Source organism: Ornithodoros turicata, chromosome 1, assembly GCF_037126465.1.
Source record: "Ornithodoros turicata isolate Travis chromosome 1, ASM3712646v1, whole genome shotgun sequence".
NCBI classification, from domain to species: domain Eukaryota; kingdom Metazoa; phylum Arthropoda; class Arachnida; order Ixodida; family Argasidae; genus Ornithodoros; species Ornithodoros turicata.
Genome location: NC_088201.1, coordinates 117,197,006 through 117,213,147, shown reverse-complemented (window position 1 = coordinate 117,213,147; position 16,142 = coordinate 117,197,006). Strand labels below are relative to the sequence as shown.

Genomic DNA, 16,142 nt, shown 5'->3' with positions numbered 1-16,142 from the left:
ATTTACAGGGTCGCAGATAAAGTCGCTTGCAAGTCTTCACTGTTTATTCAAGATATCTGCAACACACAATAACAGCAACTTTGAGTGATGATGAGTGCGTAGTGTTATCACGAGGAACGATACTCGAATATAAGTAGGGTCTGACTTTTTCAGCCCGAATGCTTTTCCCGATTTCGGGTGAGAGCGTGGGTGGGGGATTAGGGTTGTCTTTTCAAATGTGAAATTTGAGGTGAGATCTGGTGCTATTTATGCAATCGGGTGTAGTCGTTCCTGTCTGCCCATGACACATCCCGTACTTTAAAGGGGCACATATTGGTCAAACATGCATTCCTCGCGAAATATTGTCAGGAAATACCGCACATTGTAACATTATATATGGTTCACTATTGTTGCACTGAAATATTGTTTTCGACGAATGTGCACAGATTACTACTAAATCCTGGGCGCGATGCGTGGTAACGTAACGTCATACGTCAACGCAACGTAATACGTCGAAACTGGTCCGAAACTCATTCGGGAGAGAATAATCGGGTGGAATCGGGCTTAACACGAAAAAAGTCCGTCCCTAAATATAATCTACTTCGCCATGAAACGTCTGACGTGATGTTTATTGAAACGCACAATCCTCGTCAACGGGCAGAGGAGAAGCTTCGCGGTCTTTCACTTGCGGTAGCCCGTTGCACTTTACACATAGAAGGTAGAGATGCAGTCGATCAGCATTACAATCATTTGCACTAGTTCAGCATAGTGTAACAGGGATTCCGCTGTCTTGCAGGTGTTACTTATATCTTTTAGAAGAATGTACGCGGACATTCGTTTGAACGCGACGCACACAGCAGCAGATTCCAAACAAAAAACATTTGCTATTCTTGAGAGAGCTCTGTTGAAATGATTGCACTTCTGTTTCCTTCGTGTAGACAAACATGAAAATTGTTGTATATGTCCGATGGGGAACGCGAAAATACCGCCTTGTTGTATCCACGATAGAAACTCCGCTGATCGAGTGGGTTAAGGCGTCCCGCACGTTGGTAGTGCCAGGGTCGTGCTGAAGACTGGGAGGTGATGGGCTCGAATCTTACCACCGGCTCTGCTGTCAGAGGTTTTTCTGGGTTTTCCGAAGGCTTTCCAGACAAATGTCGGCACAGTTCCCTCTGAAGTGTTCCCAGGACGCATACTATCCCCCTCTCCCCCACTCCTTCCTGCTGACCTCTCTTCATCTATCCACATGTGTACGCCGCTGATAGCCACAGTTGCTTCGTGGCGCTAACGCGGAATAATAATAAAAATAGAAGCTCCGCGACTGCAGATCATTTCTCCTGCAAAATGTGTAAACATGAATGCATCTCGCCCCCTACAGTTATCGCTTATCAACACCAGACAAGTGCGCCCACGAGGAAATCAACTTATCTCTTACACGGGACGCGACACGCCCTTTTTTGATCCCCAGTTTGGTGAAAAGAATCGTGTCGAAGAATCGCCAATCAAACGAGTCATATTTTGTGAGGTTGATTGTCGCAACGACGCTTTGCTACATGGCAATAGTAGGTCCCAGTGAAAAGTAGTAAACCGTAAAATAAGTAAAAATAGGACAACAGTGTGAGAACAGAAGTGTAACACAAACTTAAGAGAAAACAATTTCCTTGTGGGTTAATTGGCTAATGCAGCTCTCCCCGCGCGGAGGGGCGGGTTGAAGGTACATATCCACAGTCAACCTGGATGGCCACGGTCCGCAACGTAAAAATTGCGATGGCAATGGTTTCACTGTATAAAGACTACGAAGCCTAATTGCACGCACGTACAGAGTGGAGTAGGAGCATGTGCACAGCCTAGAAAGGAAAAAAAAATGCCAGAGCGGTCGCACATTTCCAGTTTACAACATGAAGCCCAAATCCTATCAGATCCAGTATTTACCTTCACCAGCTGAGGACGATTTAATCGGCTGTAGTACAGGAGAGGTGTAGTCGAAATAAGAATTCGGCCATCAGCCTACGTGCGCGTTCTCATTGAAAGCCCCACTTACCTTCCTCGTCCATCTATCTCTCATGTGCTCGATATGAAAACTGCCATCGACTGGTCAAATGTAGATTATATTACCTGCAAGATTAACCCACGAAGCGATGATTACTATACCGCGGTTCTTATACCGCTTTAGGAACCTCTTTCCTTTCTTTAAATCTTCTTTCTGTTTCAATACTGGGGTATAAAATATATTTAAAGGGACAGTCGCGTCGGCCACAAATCGATTCCGAAACGACAGCGAAATGCGATTCCCCGTCCTTGGCTGACCATAACTCTGAAAGTCCCACCCCGATCGACGGAATACTTTTTGCGTAATTCGTGTGTAAGCGGCGCTAGAGCAGATGACGGGTGTGGGCGTAAAGCGGAACTCCCAGCTGAGAATCTTTAGCAACGTAATAATGAATCTGACCAATAAGGACGCGGCGAGCGATAGTCTATAGCCAACGATGCAACCCAACGGCCTGGTTAGAATTTAGAATGATTGTCAGGAAATTACTGTACTACGTGTTTAGGAACGTGTCCTTTCTTTGTACAGCTACCTCAGGTTCACTGCTTACCGTGTGTTTACAAGCTGGACTTAGGGATTCCTTGGACACAGGAACAGACGACAGATACCTGTGTGTGTCGTCCGCATGATTCGCCAACGTTTTCCATCCCCGTCCTATCAGGGCTATCAGCGTCAGTGTGCCTCATTTCCTGTACACACCTACGACATAATAAATTGGTGCAGTTTCTAATTGAGAAGTGAGAAACACAATCTGTTTTAGCACAGTAATCCCCAGAAGGGCAAAGAAATATGCAGGATCAATAAAATACCTGGTCATAAGTGACAGTTATGCTTTTAATGGTAGTGTCATGCTTCTTATTGTTAGCAGCAGGGATCGGAACCGGTATTTGTTTTGGTCCGGTTCGGGTTTAGCTCCGCTGAACCGAAATTATCAGCTTGAACTGGTTCAGGTATATCGGTTCCCCTCTCCCGCACACACAGGGACAAATAAATCGGTCAGCGGTCGGGACATTTACAGGGATTGGAACCGTTACTTTTTTCAGTCCCGGTTTAAGCGCTTCATACGCAGTAGTTTTGCTACATGAAAGCGAGCTTACGCTCAACGTACACGGTTGTAAGAGAAATGGGTGAGATAACCGTTTAACGTGAGTCAAAAAAGGTCGGTCAGTAGTACATAGTAAGTGACATATCTGTCTGGGAATTTCCACAACTTGTCATTCCCATGGAAGATTGTTCTGCCTTGATGCAGCAAAACAACAAAGTTTTGATACTTGTCATTGATCAAGTCTTTGCACCACTGTTTTGAAAAGAGTTTGGAAGGCTGTAACTTCAGAGATCATTGGAAGAGCATTATCTTTGGTCTATATATTATAATAATTATTATAATGGCAGCCAATGAGTTACGCAGATGTGAATAAATCTTTGTATGTGTTGACTGAGTGTGTGTCCATTCATGAGCCATTGCATACGTCCACATCCAACTCTTCATGCACACAGATATTTATTATTTGTTATCCACACACAGTTATCAGCGTGATTTCCTCAATTTCCCTGACCCACACTGGCAGTGTCCTTTGGCATCTGAAGCGGGGACTCACCAAAAACAGCTTCGTAAGGGCTTCGACTGCAATGGAACTTGTATGGCAATGAAAATCTAGAATTGTGTGTTCGTTACATTTCTGGACTGTTGCATGAACCTCGGGTAATTAACATGGGGTAGACAAGTTCCTCCTTCACTTACCTTTCGCAAACGCACAATCAGTAGTTTATCCAGAACCGCAAGCTTGGGGGGTGTTGCAAAAAAATTGGGAGTGCAGTTACATTATAACGGTGGTACACAGGAAAAAAAATCGAGGGTAGGGGGATCTGCGTAGAGCTCTAGGCACAACCACGTGTAAAATTTTGGAAGGGTTAGTACATCCTGAAACGACCCGAATGCCTCAGCCCCCACTGCTCGAATACTGCACCTCCCCCTAACAGTAAGAGGCCCCTATAATATATACTGCATATCCTATCAAAGCTCACAGAAGAGCAAATCTGGCCAACCCCTATGTGACGGTGCCTCGCAGAACATGCAGCTTTTCTGGTGAATTGACACTACATCTCTGGTAGCCCCCTTAACGTCTGGAGGTAGGTGCATCATTTTACATTTAACCAGCAGTAATGTATAGCATTGCATAAAAGGAAACAAGGGCTTTATCCCAACGCTGTCAGCATCATTCATCATCTCACAATAAAGTTGTTGTTGTTGTCAGCCTCTGCACCTGCATTTGGATGGCTCTGAAAAGGGCCTTTTTTTTTCTTTTTCGTTTTCTTCCTTCAAGTTGTTTTGTCGTCGCATGTAGCTGTGAAGTGTCAGTGGATGTCCGTGGAAGCCATTTAGCCATTCCGCATTCGCTTCACTTCTTGAACCTGGATGAAGAAAGCACTGTTCTGGAAGATCCTTATTTGTCAGAGGCATCGTACAGGCATTGGTGTACAAGCCGGGTCTCTTGGCAAAATTGTCGTGCACACATGTACCTTGTTTGATACCGTTCCATGGATGAATGGGACTTGGGTCAGCTGCACCTGGACCTTCTATAATACAGAACGTCAAAAGTGCATCTGAATTTGGCCACGACAACCGCAAAAACTGTTTCCTACAGCACACAAATCGTTCGCAAACAGCGAGATAAAAGGAAACTCGGAAGGGGTTTTATGGCGCTTATATTATGAACAGACGGTACTGCTTGGATATAGTGCCTGTTTCTAACGCAAGCACAGAAATAGCGTCAGTTCTTCCATTTAGTGATCTGGGTTCTTAGTTTGTGAATTGTTCTGTGTCCAAAAATTTTAAACACGTACATGTGTTTTAGTAATGTACCTACCACTAGCGCTTGACTCTGTCAAGCTGCCTGCGCGTGCCTGTCATACAGATGAAAACCAATCATATCTACCACTTTCCACAAGAGGAGACGAAAGTCACAGGTTCAGTAATAGGGAAAGTTTCATGAAAATGTGTTCGATAACGAGAAAAGCCAATCACTTTCATATGAATGACATCACGTTCGTTTACTTATTTATTCTATTTCATTGATCTATTTATTAATGATAGGTTAGGGGATTAACATTGTACCGATTTCGTCGTTTCCTCTTAAGTAGTGCTCACGCGTAAGAGTGACAGATCCGATTGAGGAACTACGTAGACATTGTGACTTACTGTCGATGTTGCTGGCTCCCTTTGTTCGTGGAACACTCTTGGAACGGCGTAAAGTTTCAGTTCTTTCCTTTTTTGTGTGAATCCAAGTTGAACTTGCATGATGTTTTCATCTAGGTTACGCATCACCGGCGAAATGCGAGGAACACACGTGGACATCATGAGTACTCCTCACTTCATCTGAGTACCTGCTAGTGATATAGCTGCTTCCCACTTTCGCTTCATCTGGCTGTCCCATCGGGCGGCATCTCACCCGAACGATACAAGTGCAGAGATTCACTACCAAGTGAACCTCACATGTGAACGCGGGCGACGTGCAGGAAAAAAAAAAGAAAAAAAGCAGCCCCAGACTTGGCGGCAGACGACAGCGTCCTCCACCGCGGGTTAGCCAGATTCGACCTTGCGCCACACGATATTGTTAGCCCTGGCGCTTTCGAGGATCAAACCGAAACCCGAAGTTCGATTTCTCATCACCATGGGAAGTTATAGGAGGAGAAACTTTGGCATACAGCTCATGGTATTGTGCCGATCAAATTATTATTGGATTCGTAACCACGGTCCCTTTAGGATAGGAGATGAGCTTCTATCTTCTTCGGAGCCACGCGAAGGTCGCGTTACCTGAATAGCCCAATGGGGTTGCTTTGCACACGACACTTTGGGGGACACTTCGGCGTGCTACCACCACACTTCTCCAAACATTCCGAAACTCTGCGTTGGGGGCTCACATAGAGATGTATGAAACCGAAACCGGAAGGCGAGCGGTGATGTCACTGGAGTGGCCCGCAATTTCGGCTTCACTTCTAAGAGCAATAGGGCTCCTCCTCTTTCCTTCCTCGATGCCTTCGTCCTTCTTGCCCTTTCACTCTTCTTGCTTCGTCTTTCTTGCCATTCCTTGATTTGCGTCTCGGTGTCATACCTGGTGGCTTTCAAGCACTTCTTCTGGGAGTGAACGGCACCTTTAGCAATAGAAGGGGAACGTCGCTTTTACATTAATGCAGTTCCTTTGTGCTGAGGGCTACAAGCGCCAGCACTGCCCTATAATATAACTATACACGGTGTTTTCTATCTGAAGCAGATTTTAAATGCAAAAGTGTGGGCTATGTAGCTCTGCAAGCTACCTGTGTAACATTTCCAGGTGGCTTGTGATCAGGTGGACATTTCTGTAGTAAGGTATCAGGCGAATAAAACATAAACAGCAATCCATGAAATGAAAACGTTTATAAGGCGATGTGAGTTCATGCTCTAAAGCTGTGTGAGCGAAGGTATAAACTGCCATGTAATATTTTTGAGAAGTCGAATATTTCAAGAGTCAAATATTTACGTAGGATTATAGCCGGTAGGCGCAGGTCTCGGGACTGTAGCTGCCCTTTCTTGCCTTCCCATCTATACAGCTGCCCTAGGTCATCGTTCATGATGTAGCTCATTATTCTTCTCACTGCCACATTTGTGACATTGCCACCGTAGGTACAGCAAGGTCGTGTACCTGGAAATGACTTAGTTAACTCTGTGTACAACGCGGCAGACCGGAATTGTTGGTTAAAACATATTACTCTCCTAAAAAGGAAAACGATGACAAACAACGACAACAACTTTATTAGGCGATGATGGATGGGGAGTTTCATCGCCGGGGGCGATACCCTACCCCTTTGGTCGTGGTGATGCGGGGAATGACATAATGGACCCCTTCACAATAAGGGTCGAAATCCTGTGGCATCCAGAAAGGTGAAGAGAGCTTTGAGGGCAGAACGTTGGTGGGCTGGATGTGGCCAAGTACCGAGCAATTTTGTGAGAGAGAGGAGGCGGGTGTACAGCTGGTTAAGGGATCAGGAGAGTACGGTTCGGAAAGGTTGGTTGCACGGGCAATGGAGAACAATATGCTCTAGATATTCTACAGCATTTCAGTGACTGCATTGCTGAGAGTCAACTTGCCTCAAGCGGCAACGCCACTACGCTGTCAAAGCCACATCGAGGCGCATTCGGCGAATTAAACGCGGCATCCTGACGAGAGGTATGTCGAGGGATGCGAAAGCGAGCGCTGGATCAACTCTGCTCAGCATGTCTGGGGGAGAACTGTCGATTGGCAGGGAGCCAGAAGAGTCACGAATAGTCAACGGGAAGGGAAAGTCACGGGTTGTCAATCGGGATATCCCGAAATCTAAGTATCCCGGCCAATTTTTCCCGGGATTTCGTGAGAGCCAATCTGACAAGAAAATCAAACACCTGTAGGCCATCAGTCACAGACTCACTCCTTCGTAACGAAATAGCACATTTTATGACTGGACGTGGACGAGGGCCGCTGCCTACACGTGCGTACAGGTATTTGCTGACTGTGATTTCTTCTAGCACAGGAGCTGAACGGATCTTAAGTTCTGCAGTCAGTATTGGCACAGGAGTTCGCTCCGAAGTCGGAGACACCACCCTCGACGCTCTGTGCTTTCTCAGGTCGTGTGTTAATGATTGCACAATGTGATAAGCACGCAGCGGCAGTGTTAGAAAGCGTTTCGTGTTTCGTTTCTTTCCATTCCATTGTTGTTGTTCTTCATTCAAGTGGAATGTTACACCGTTTGAGGGAATTATGAAGTAATACATCCTGCTACTTCAAGTGTATAGGGACACGCCTTCTTTTCACGCGCAACAGTGAATTGGAGATGAATAAAAAAGGAGTGGCGTTATCATAGGAGGGGAAAAAATGTAACCATTTCGCCGTAACTATTTTACCAGTGTGGTTACACTGCGAACTTTCGAGTGATTTCCTTCAGGAAACGGTAGAGTTGACAAAGCGCACATGAACTGCGTACAACACGCCGATATAGTCACTTGAGCTAGGTAAACTGACTTGAAAGTAGAGTGCTGCACGGCCCGTGGGACCCGCGAGTAACTCTCGTTGTCGCGCGTGGCGGGTCTAGGTTTTTAGCGTCGTGCGGGGGTCGGGTGCGCTCGTCATTGTTGACGGCGGAGCGGCCAGCGGGTCAAGTGCGGTCGATGCATTTTACCAAAACACTCCCAGTTGAAAAAAAGAAACACCATGCTGGTCTGGTGTTTCCTAGTGTGTTCTGGTGTACACACCAGACCGCTGTGGCGTGTCCTGGTGTACACACCAGCCTGCTGTGGTGTGCCCTGGTGCACACACCAGACTGCTGTGGTGTGTCATGGTGTACACATTAGACTGCTTGATGTGTCCTGCCGTACACACCAGACCGTTGTCGTGTGCCAAGGCGTACATACCAGGCTGTCGTGGTGTGTCCTGTCGTACACACCAGCTTGGTGTGGTGTGCTCTGTCATGCACACCAGCACTATAGTCTGGTGGGATATAGCTATATATCCAATTTTATTATATGCGACTGATATCGGAATTCATATGCCTTATTACATCATTACGGAACGCCATAAGGCCCCATGTACCACTCAAACGAAATACGCGAGCAGTATTGCAACACATTCGAACCGTTGTGGTGTGTCGTGGTGTGCGACGCATTTGAAATGTTGTTGTGTGGGACCGTTGTGGCGTGCCCTGGCGTACACACCAGCCTGGTGTGATGTCCCCTAGCGCACACACCAGCGCTATAGCCTGGTGGGATGATGTGGGAATCCATATGCCTTATCGCATTATTGCGGAACACCATAAGACCCCATATGATCACTCAGCAGAAATACGACAGGGATATTGCAACGTATTTGAAACCGAAACTCGTGACGACGAACCGGCGTCCGCTGCTCCACTCACGTAACACGGTCATCCCATCGACAGCAAGAACAACTGCACGAGCAGGACGGCGCCAGCACGCCGGCTGCAGCACAGGAGGGCCACTGCGAGAGTTTCGCGGCCGTGCCAAGTTTGTCGCCACGGTAGTATCGATCGGGGTGCCATCACTTCGCAAATCTTCTTCATCACGAAAACAAAACTCGACTTAATAAGTGTACTTCTTCTACAACAACTGGACAAAGTGCGAGCCTATGTTTCTTTGAGTAAACTCGTTCTCTTCGATTTAGAATGTGTATGTCACGTGGTCACATTCCTTAAACCGCCAGCAAGCAATCCGAAACTTTGGGCGCGAGCGAGCGCGAGCTTTGAACCGTTGACCGTTGGAGTGGCAGCAGCGGAAGGTGGAAGCTGGTGCGTTAGTGTGCGCTTTGTATCAAGCTGTGTTTTTCAAAGTAAGCAACCGTATGAGTTATGATGAATGTCCCCGGGTGGGTGCGTGAACTGTTGTGCGATTTTGTATTGCACAGATGTTATAGACACCCGTTCCGGATACACCGATGTACGCCAAGCAAAAGCACTGGTAAGAATAAGAATACTCGTATCTCTGCGAAGGTAGTTAGTACGTGCAGGAACCGGAATTGCAGGATTCACATTTGATCGGTTATTTTCAGGTCCTTCGAGGCGCACAGCACGGAAACTGCTTTCCTGGAAGCGTTGTGTACGTACGGAAATCCACATTGACATGCCAAAGAACCTAGCAAATATATAAAGACCGCCTGAAAGCCAAGCTTCATGATACTGGAAAGCAAGTCACAAAGCATGCCTTCCCTATTGAAAAAACTCATATCGAATAAATACGGGTCCCATACATATGGCATTATTGAACATGGGGTTATGTGTTATATGGACATATGAGTTATATAGACCATACGGGGTCCTCATATAGCCCGTGTGAGCCATACGAGAATCTCCATATTCAACAATCCCGTATAAACGTCCCATACAATTCTCATGTGACCCATATACCCCCATGATTGTGTGAGCCACAACGGAATTATGAGAACGCTTATACGGGGCGCAGAGAGCATAAGTTTATGTACCACGTTGAAGAAGCCGCTGGTCGGGTAACGGTCGTATGACTATACGTAGTGAAGGTTATACAGGGTGCATCCAGTGACACATAGTGGGGAACCAAAATCCACCTACACACAAAGCACCAAAGGGGAGGATACATTGTGAAAGCAGTACAGATCTTAGAAAAATGTAGGTATGATAAGCTGAATATCTTTACGCGAACATAGTGGCAAAAGAACCAGGAAACTTTTCTCTGTTATCCAGTTTATTTGGCTTGTTACATTCAAGGGCACGGTTGTAAAAGCTTGCACTGCCATGAAGCAGACATTGGAGTTGCATGGGTGAAGTGCACACCCTACCTGCTTCGCAGGAAACACAACTCAGTAAAAATCTTTGCAATGACCTGTAGCTTAACTTACTTTGTCTTTTAAGATCTCAGCGACGTGTGTGTTCATTTCCTACGTCGGGAGTGCGACAGCCCATTTGTCTTGTGCACAGAAACAAATCTGTCAAAAGCGTCTGAAATTCAAAGATTCCCCATTTGTAACAGGCCAATGGAGCATCACATGTGACAACTTCACCCGATGTCAAGTGACGATATCGGTTAACGACTACGGCAACAACCACATTGAGTTCAGCATAAGGTAACAGGACTCAAGAGGGTAGCCATCACACTGACTGCATAAAGTAATAGGAACCCACATGCTAGGAATGTTACCAAGCAAACCGTGGATGAATCATGACACAGCAGCCTCTCAACTAACCTTCCATTCACGAAACCCAACGGCTTCTGGTCGTATCTTCCAAGGCGTACAACCAGAGAAACATGTCCAGACTTCACCAGCAAGGCACAAACACACAGTCAGAACAGTCTGAGCCACCAATGCCACGCCGAAACACCCAGAACAGGAACGACGACAACACGCGACCACACGCCTCCGGTGCTCCAACGTCGACTGAGCAGTGGCGGATGCAGAGTGTGGCGTTGGGGGCGCCACAGTCGCGGCGCTCTTCGTGCTATATCAAGAGAACGGTAATCGGCGCTAGCACGACAACAATGCTATCGGAAAGAGGACATTTTCCCCGTCATAACGAGACCTCATTCACCTTCCTACGCCGAGAAACACCCAATATCGAAAAAAATGCCTCGCGCCCCATGTATAAGGAAGCCGCCGTTGCCACGGGATCCTAACTAGAGAACTGAGAGAGATAAAAAGGTGGTGCAGGTTCCTACACCTTCTTCGCTTTGAGTACGTGTGCCCATCAGAGGGAGGTTCTGATCTCCCGTGGGGTTCGAACCCAAACACTGAGACAAATGTCGCCGAACAGGGGTCGGCGTCAGGAATTTTCGGAATGACGCCCTAACAGCTGAAAATTGACGGGTGGCCCGAATAGCAAACTTGTAGTCCAGGGTACGGAGCATGCACACACAAACTTCCGGGTAAATCGGGCGTTAGGTAAGTAACTTACAGCACTCAACAGCGGGAAGCGTTTCGGGGCCTCGACACCCAGACACGTTGGCGTCGAAAAACTACAAAGACAATATCTTATCTTGGAGAACGAAATTTTGCGGGACAAACTCGATTGAAAAGAGCGCGTCGAGACCTTCAAAACTATGTTACACACGACTATGTAGCTGCAACTGGGGCGGTTTTAGGAAAATGCGGCCGCCCGTCACATGTATTGTGAGGAGTGCAAACACGGAAACTGGTAACTGGAGAACCGGTAAAGTTCCAGAGCTGCGGTCAATTTTGTCACGTTTGTTACGTCATGTAGCGTAGGTTACAAAAAATGAACATCGTCCGACGCGAGCTTCCTTCCGAAAAAGGACCCAACGTTTTCAAAAAGAGCGTCGCAAACGCGTCTTCACCCACAATTTCCGACCCGCTAAAGACCGGACCGCGGTGTGATTTGGCCGATCATAGAACTATTCGAGACCTATTTGGACGCAAATTTTGGCGTGAATCCGGCAAACGCCGCGGGAGTGACGGCGCTCCGAATGTGTCGTATATGTGCTGATGGAAGCCAAAAACTTCCACATTTGTCGGCTACCGTTAGGATTTCTCAGAAACTTCGGGCGTGTTCGTGAAGGGGGAGAAATGCGGAATCTGTCACAACAAGTAGCGTTTTGATAGGAACATTTTAGGCCTCTATATTAGACGCACAACGCCATCAAGCGACACCACTGTTACTCGATAGAGACTCACTACTGCCATGAACCACAAGGGTCCCCAAGAGTCTTGAGCAGGCTACACGTGTACTTCAGATAAATACCTGAAGAATCGATACTTTGAGTACCGGATAAGGTTAAGCAGGACAACTCTATGTTAGGGTATAACTAATTGTATTCTTAGCAAAAAGTAACGTCATCCAACCTGACCTAACCTAATCATGTGTGTCAACTCGCGTGTCGTTCGGAGCGTGTATCCTATTTCTGCATCATTTCCGTCCGTCCATTACTATTTAGTTCCTAACACAGGAACGTAGCAGTGAGTTTATGTATCTGCACGTTCCTCCAGGGCAGTGACACACATTTGGTTCGCACAATCCAATTTTATAAGGTAAGTGTGTGATGCAATTAAGTGGCCCATTTCATAAACTAGTTTGGCATAATTGTAATCATAACTATGTGGCAGAATCAACGTTTCGAATTATGTGTCATGTGTGATTCCTGTCCCCCATACAATCGTAATGTGCATCATACAGCCCCATATGTGTACTATTGCTGTCACATACGAAGTCGTATGGAACCCATATTGCTGCCACATCACTTCATATGGGTGAAAGATATGTGATATACGGTCCCATATCACTTCATACGAGGCCCACATAAGTACCATATTGACTCCATATGACCCCGTACGGTACCCATAAGAATGCCATATTGCCTACATATGACTTCATAGGCGGCCAATATGTATTAATATAGGACCCATACGAATCTGTACGGGAACCATACAAACTGATATAGGAGCCATATGAGTCTCATACGGGATTTTTCAATAGGGTTCTCCAGAAGAGGCTTGTTATGCTTGTGATGTGCTTGTTAGCTATGTAAATACATTTTTCGCAACGCTTGTGCAGTGATTTCGAGAAAGGTAGTGACATCATATTTGCATATCTATGAATAAGCTTGATTAATACAGTGTTTCCTTTTCAATATCGGTGTTTATCACTTTGACGTCCGCCTCGTAAACCAGTAGAATAGAATTAATGAATGAAAGGCACGGAACCGCACCACCCTAAAGCAGGCAGAGCGCTCCGCCATGTTGGATAAGCATGCAAAACAGCGTCCGCGGACGAATGCGGTACCCGCCGCTTTATCCAACATCATAGCGAATGCGCATGCGTAGAATTGGTCTTGCAACCACTGGGGTCGTGTTTGGCGCTGCTGCTGTCCGAAAAACGTCCCCATTGCGATCAATGGGAGTGTCCCATCCCTGGCTGCAGTCTGCAACCGAGAGCCGGAGGCTCGATCACGTCTTGCTTTGTCTGTGTGGTTGCAACTAACGGACATTTTGATTTTGGCGTTGCGTACAAGAAGACATTGTCGTTGCTTTGAAAGGCTGGTGTACGGGTTGTAGGTGAATACATCAACCAACTGTCAAGTTTCTACAGCCGTGTTTGCCTGTTGGGGCATGCGTCTACTTCTGTCGTGAAGCAAACAGCCACCAAAATACAGGTAAACTGCGTCTTTCTTACATCCACACGGAACGAGTATCGTGGTTGCATTTCTAGTTCTCGGAGAATATATTTGTTAGAGAATGGCAGTCAGAGAATATCACATATGGCAATTGCAACTTCCATTCGCTTGTCTAACACTCATGACAGAATTGTTCTCGCAGTTTTTTGCAAGCATTCTGGAGAAGCCCGTTGGTATTCGGCAGAATACATGGCGAAGGTCTTAAAACCATCAGAGGAAAACATCAGGCTTTGGCTGTCGAAAACGATCTGTGAGATGCGACGCAACGGATCGAAGACCACGATCGGCACAGTACGCGAACTGCTGCTCGACTTGCCAGACGCTGTAACATAGGAGAGCTAAATAAACAGCTAAGTCGCCAAACATATATATGAAGCCTACACGTTGTCCTTCATTTCTCTGGCACTGTTGTGAACTACACCCTGGCGTGAACACGCCACAACGGGAACACATCAGAGCGGGACACACCAGAACGGGACACACCAGCACAGTGTCTGAATTCCCACTCTGGTGTGAAAGACAAAAACACACCAGACCCAGCCTGGTGCATTTTTCGACCGGGAAAATGCACAAAGTTGCTCAATTTCTTACGCGTCTGAACTGCACTCGCTCGAAATATGACACAACACGTCGCTGACAAGAGTGGTACAACAGCGCCTGTATGTCCTCCTTTGTGCATATCGCGTTTCGTATTATCATGCACAAACCAACACACGTTTGCATTTTTACTCCCCCCCCCCCCCCCGCTGATGTCGAACACGAAACCATGCACACAGCCACCTCTAATCATCAGACATAGAGCAGGGAATACCCTCAGTTTACTCGTCAACGTTCATCGCGTTGCGGGTCGGGTGCGGGTGAGCAATTGGAAAAAAAATATGCGGGCTGCGGGCGGATGCGTGTCTGAATTCATTTTGGCGTTTGCAGCGGTAGAGCGCTGGCCTGTGCAACTTTTGCTCCATTCGGTGACAAGTTTTATCTGTTATTGCAGAACTTATCTTCCCGAGAGGCCTGCTCAGACGAAGCCGACATGTGTTTGCCTGTAAGCCGGCGTGGGATAACCACCTGCAAGTTCTCTGCATAACCTGCTCCAAGTGCCTGCGTTCGAACGACGACGGCGACACTTCCGCTTCCGTCTTTGGGACATAAACTCCAGTCTCCTGCAACGCTCAGTTTCTTTTGGTGTTTGCAGCAGCAGAGCACTGGCCTGTGCAACTTTTGCTCCATTCGGTGACAAGTTTTATCTGTTATTGCAGGAGAGCACATTTGTTATATTTCCTGTTGCCGGATCTCTGCTGCTGCTGATCCAAATACCTTGTAAATTTACTGTCGTGGATTGTTGTGCTGTAATGTCTAAAGGAGCAGGGAAAGAACTCTCTGGGTTCTCAGCGGAGCTTAAGAGAGAACTGAAGAATGGTTTCAAAGAAATACAGGACACACTAGAACGAAACTATCCTCAAGAGATGAGAGAGATGAAGGCTTCAATGGAGCATATGAGCTACAGTTTTGACGAAATGACTCGGAAATTTAATGATCTCATTAACGAGCAGAAACAACTTGTGTCCGAGAACGCCGAATTACGCAAGGAAAACGAGCGTGTGAAAAATGAGCTAAGCATAATCAAAACCAGACTCACAGAATGTGAGCAGTATTCTCGAAACCGTAATGTAGAAATAAAGGGTATTCCTGAGGACACAATGCATGACATATCTTCAGTGCTTTCCAAAATTGGAGAAGCCCTGGGTGAGCCCATTAGCTCAGGTGATATCGACGTTTGTCACTCTGTCCCGGTACCAAATTCGGCTGCCAAGAACATCATCGTACAGTTCCGGCACCGCAGTAAACGTGATGCAGTCATTGGAAAAGCACGCGACAAACGCATTAACACATCAGATGTTGACCTAGCACCGAGGGCACTTATCTTTGTGAACGAGCAACTTTGTTCAACTCTCAAAAAAGTGCTTGGTCTTGCCACAGCTAAAAAGAAGGAGTCCAAACTTGCTTATGTGTGGGTACGAAATGGCAAAGTGTTTATCAGGAAAAGCGAGGGTAGCCCAGTGATAGCTGTCTACAACGCTGATGATGTGATATAGGTAACTGGGTAACATTGTAATCAATATTCAAGGAAATGGAAACTCTCGTTCGTAATGATTGTATCTCTAGACACTTTTGATAAGCCAAACAATTGTGCCTCCGTCCTCCATTTGAACGCTTGTTCTGCATGTAATAAAAGCGAGGACTTAATGCTGTTCTTCGAGGTTGTCAAAGTTCCCTTTGATGTTGTAATGTTATCGGAAACGTGGTACCAAGATGGTACTGATATGTTTATCCTACCTAATTACAGCCCTTTTTTTCTAAACCGCGAAAGCAAACGCGGTGGCGGTCTGTCAATGCAATTTAGAAAACCGATGGCTTGTGATTACTCGATGATTTTACACT

The 16,142-nt window shown here is 46.5% G+C and overlaps 1 protein-coding gene and 1 long non-coding RNA gene across 2 annotated transcripts; one reads left to right on the top strand and one right to left on the bottom strand.

Moving 5' to 3' along the window:
• Positions 1-10,247: 10,247 nt before the first annotated feature.
• On the bottom strand, positions 10,248-10,936 carry LOC135368257 (uncharacterized). Its single transcript, XR_010414732.1, has 3 exons — positions 10,765-10,936; positions 10,420-10,519; positions 10,248-10,359 (listed from the first exon to the last, which is right to left on the bottom strand). It is a non-coding gene; the product is annotated as an uncharacterized LOC135368257 (long non-coding RNA).
• Positions 10,937-15,052: 4,116 nt separating this feature from the next.
• Positions 15,053-15,796, top strand: LOC135383974 (uncharacterized). The gene has a single exon (XM_064613248.1). It carries the CDS (start codon positions 15,053-15,055, stop codon positions 15,794-15,796), a length of 744 nt encoding a protein of 247 aa, XP_064469318.1.
• Positions 15,797-16,142: the final 346 nt, after the last annotated feature.

Excerpts from the sequence above, each read along its gene's own strand:
- LOC135383974 (XM_064613248.1), top strand. The coding sequence starts at position 15,053 with ATGTCTAAAGGAGCAGGGAAAGAACTCTCTGGGTTCTCAGCGGAGCTT.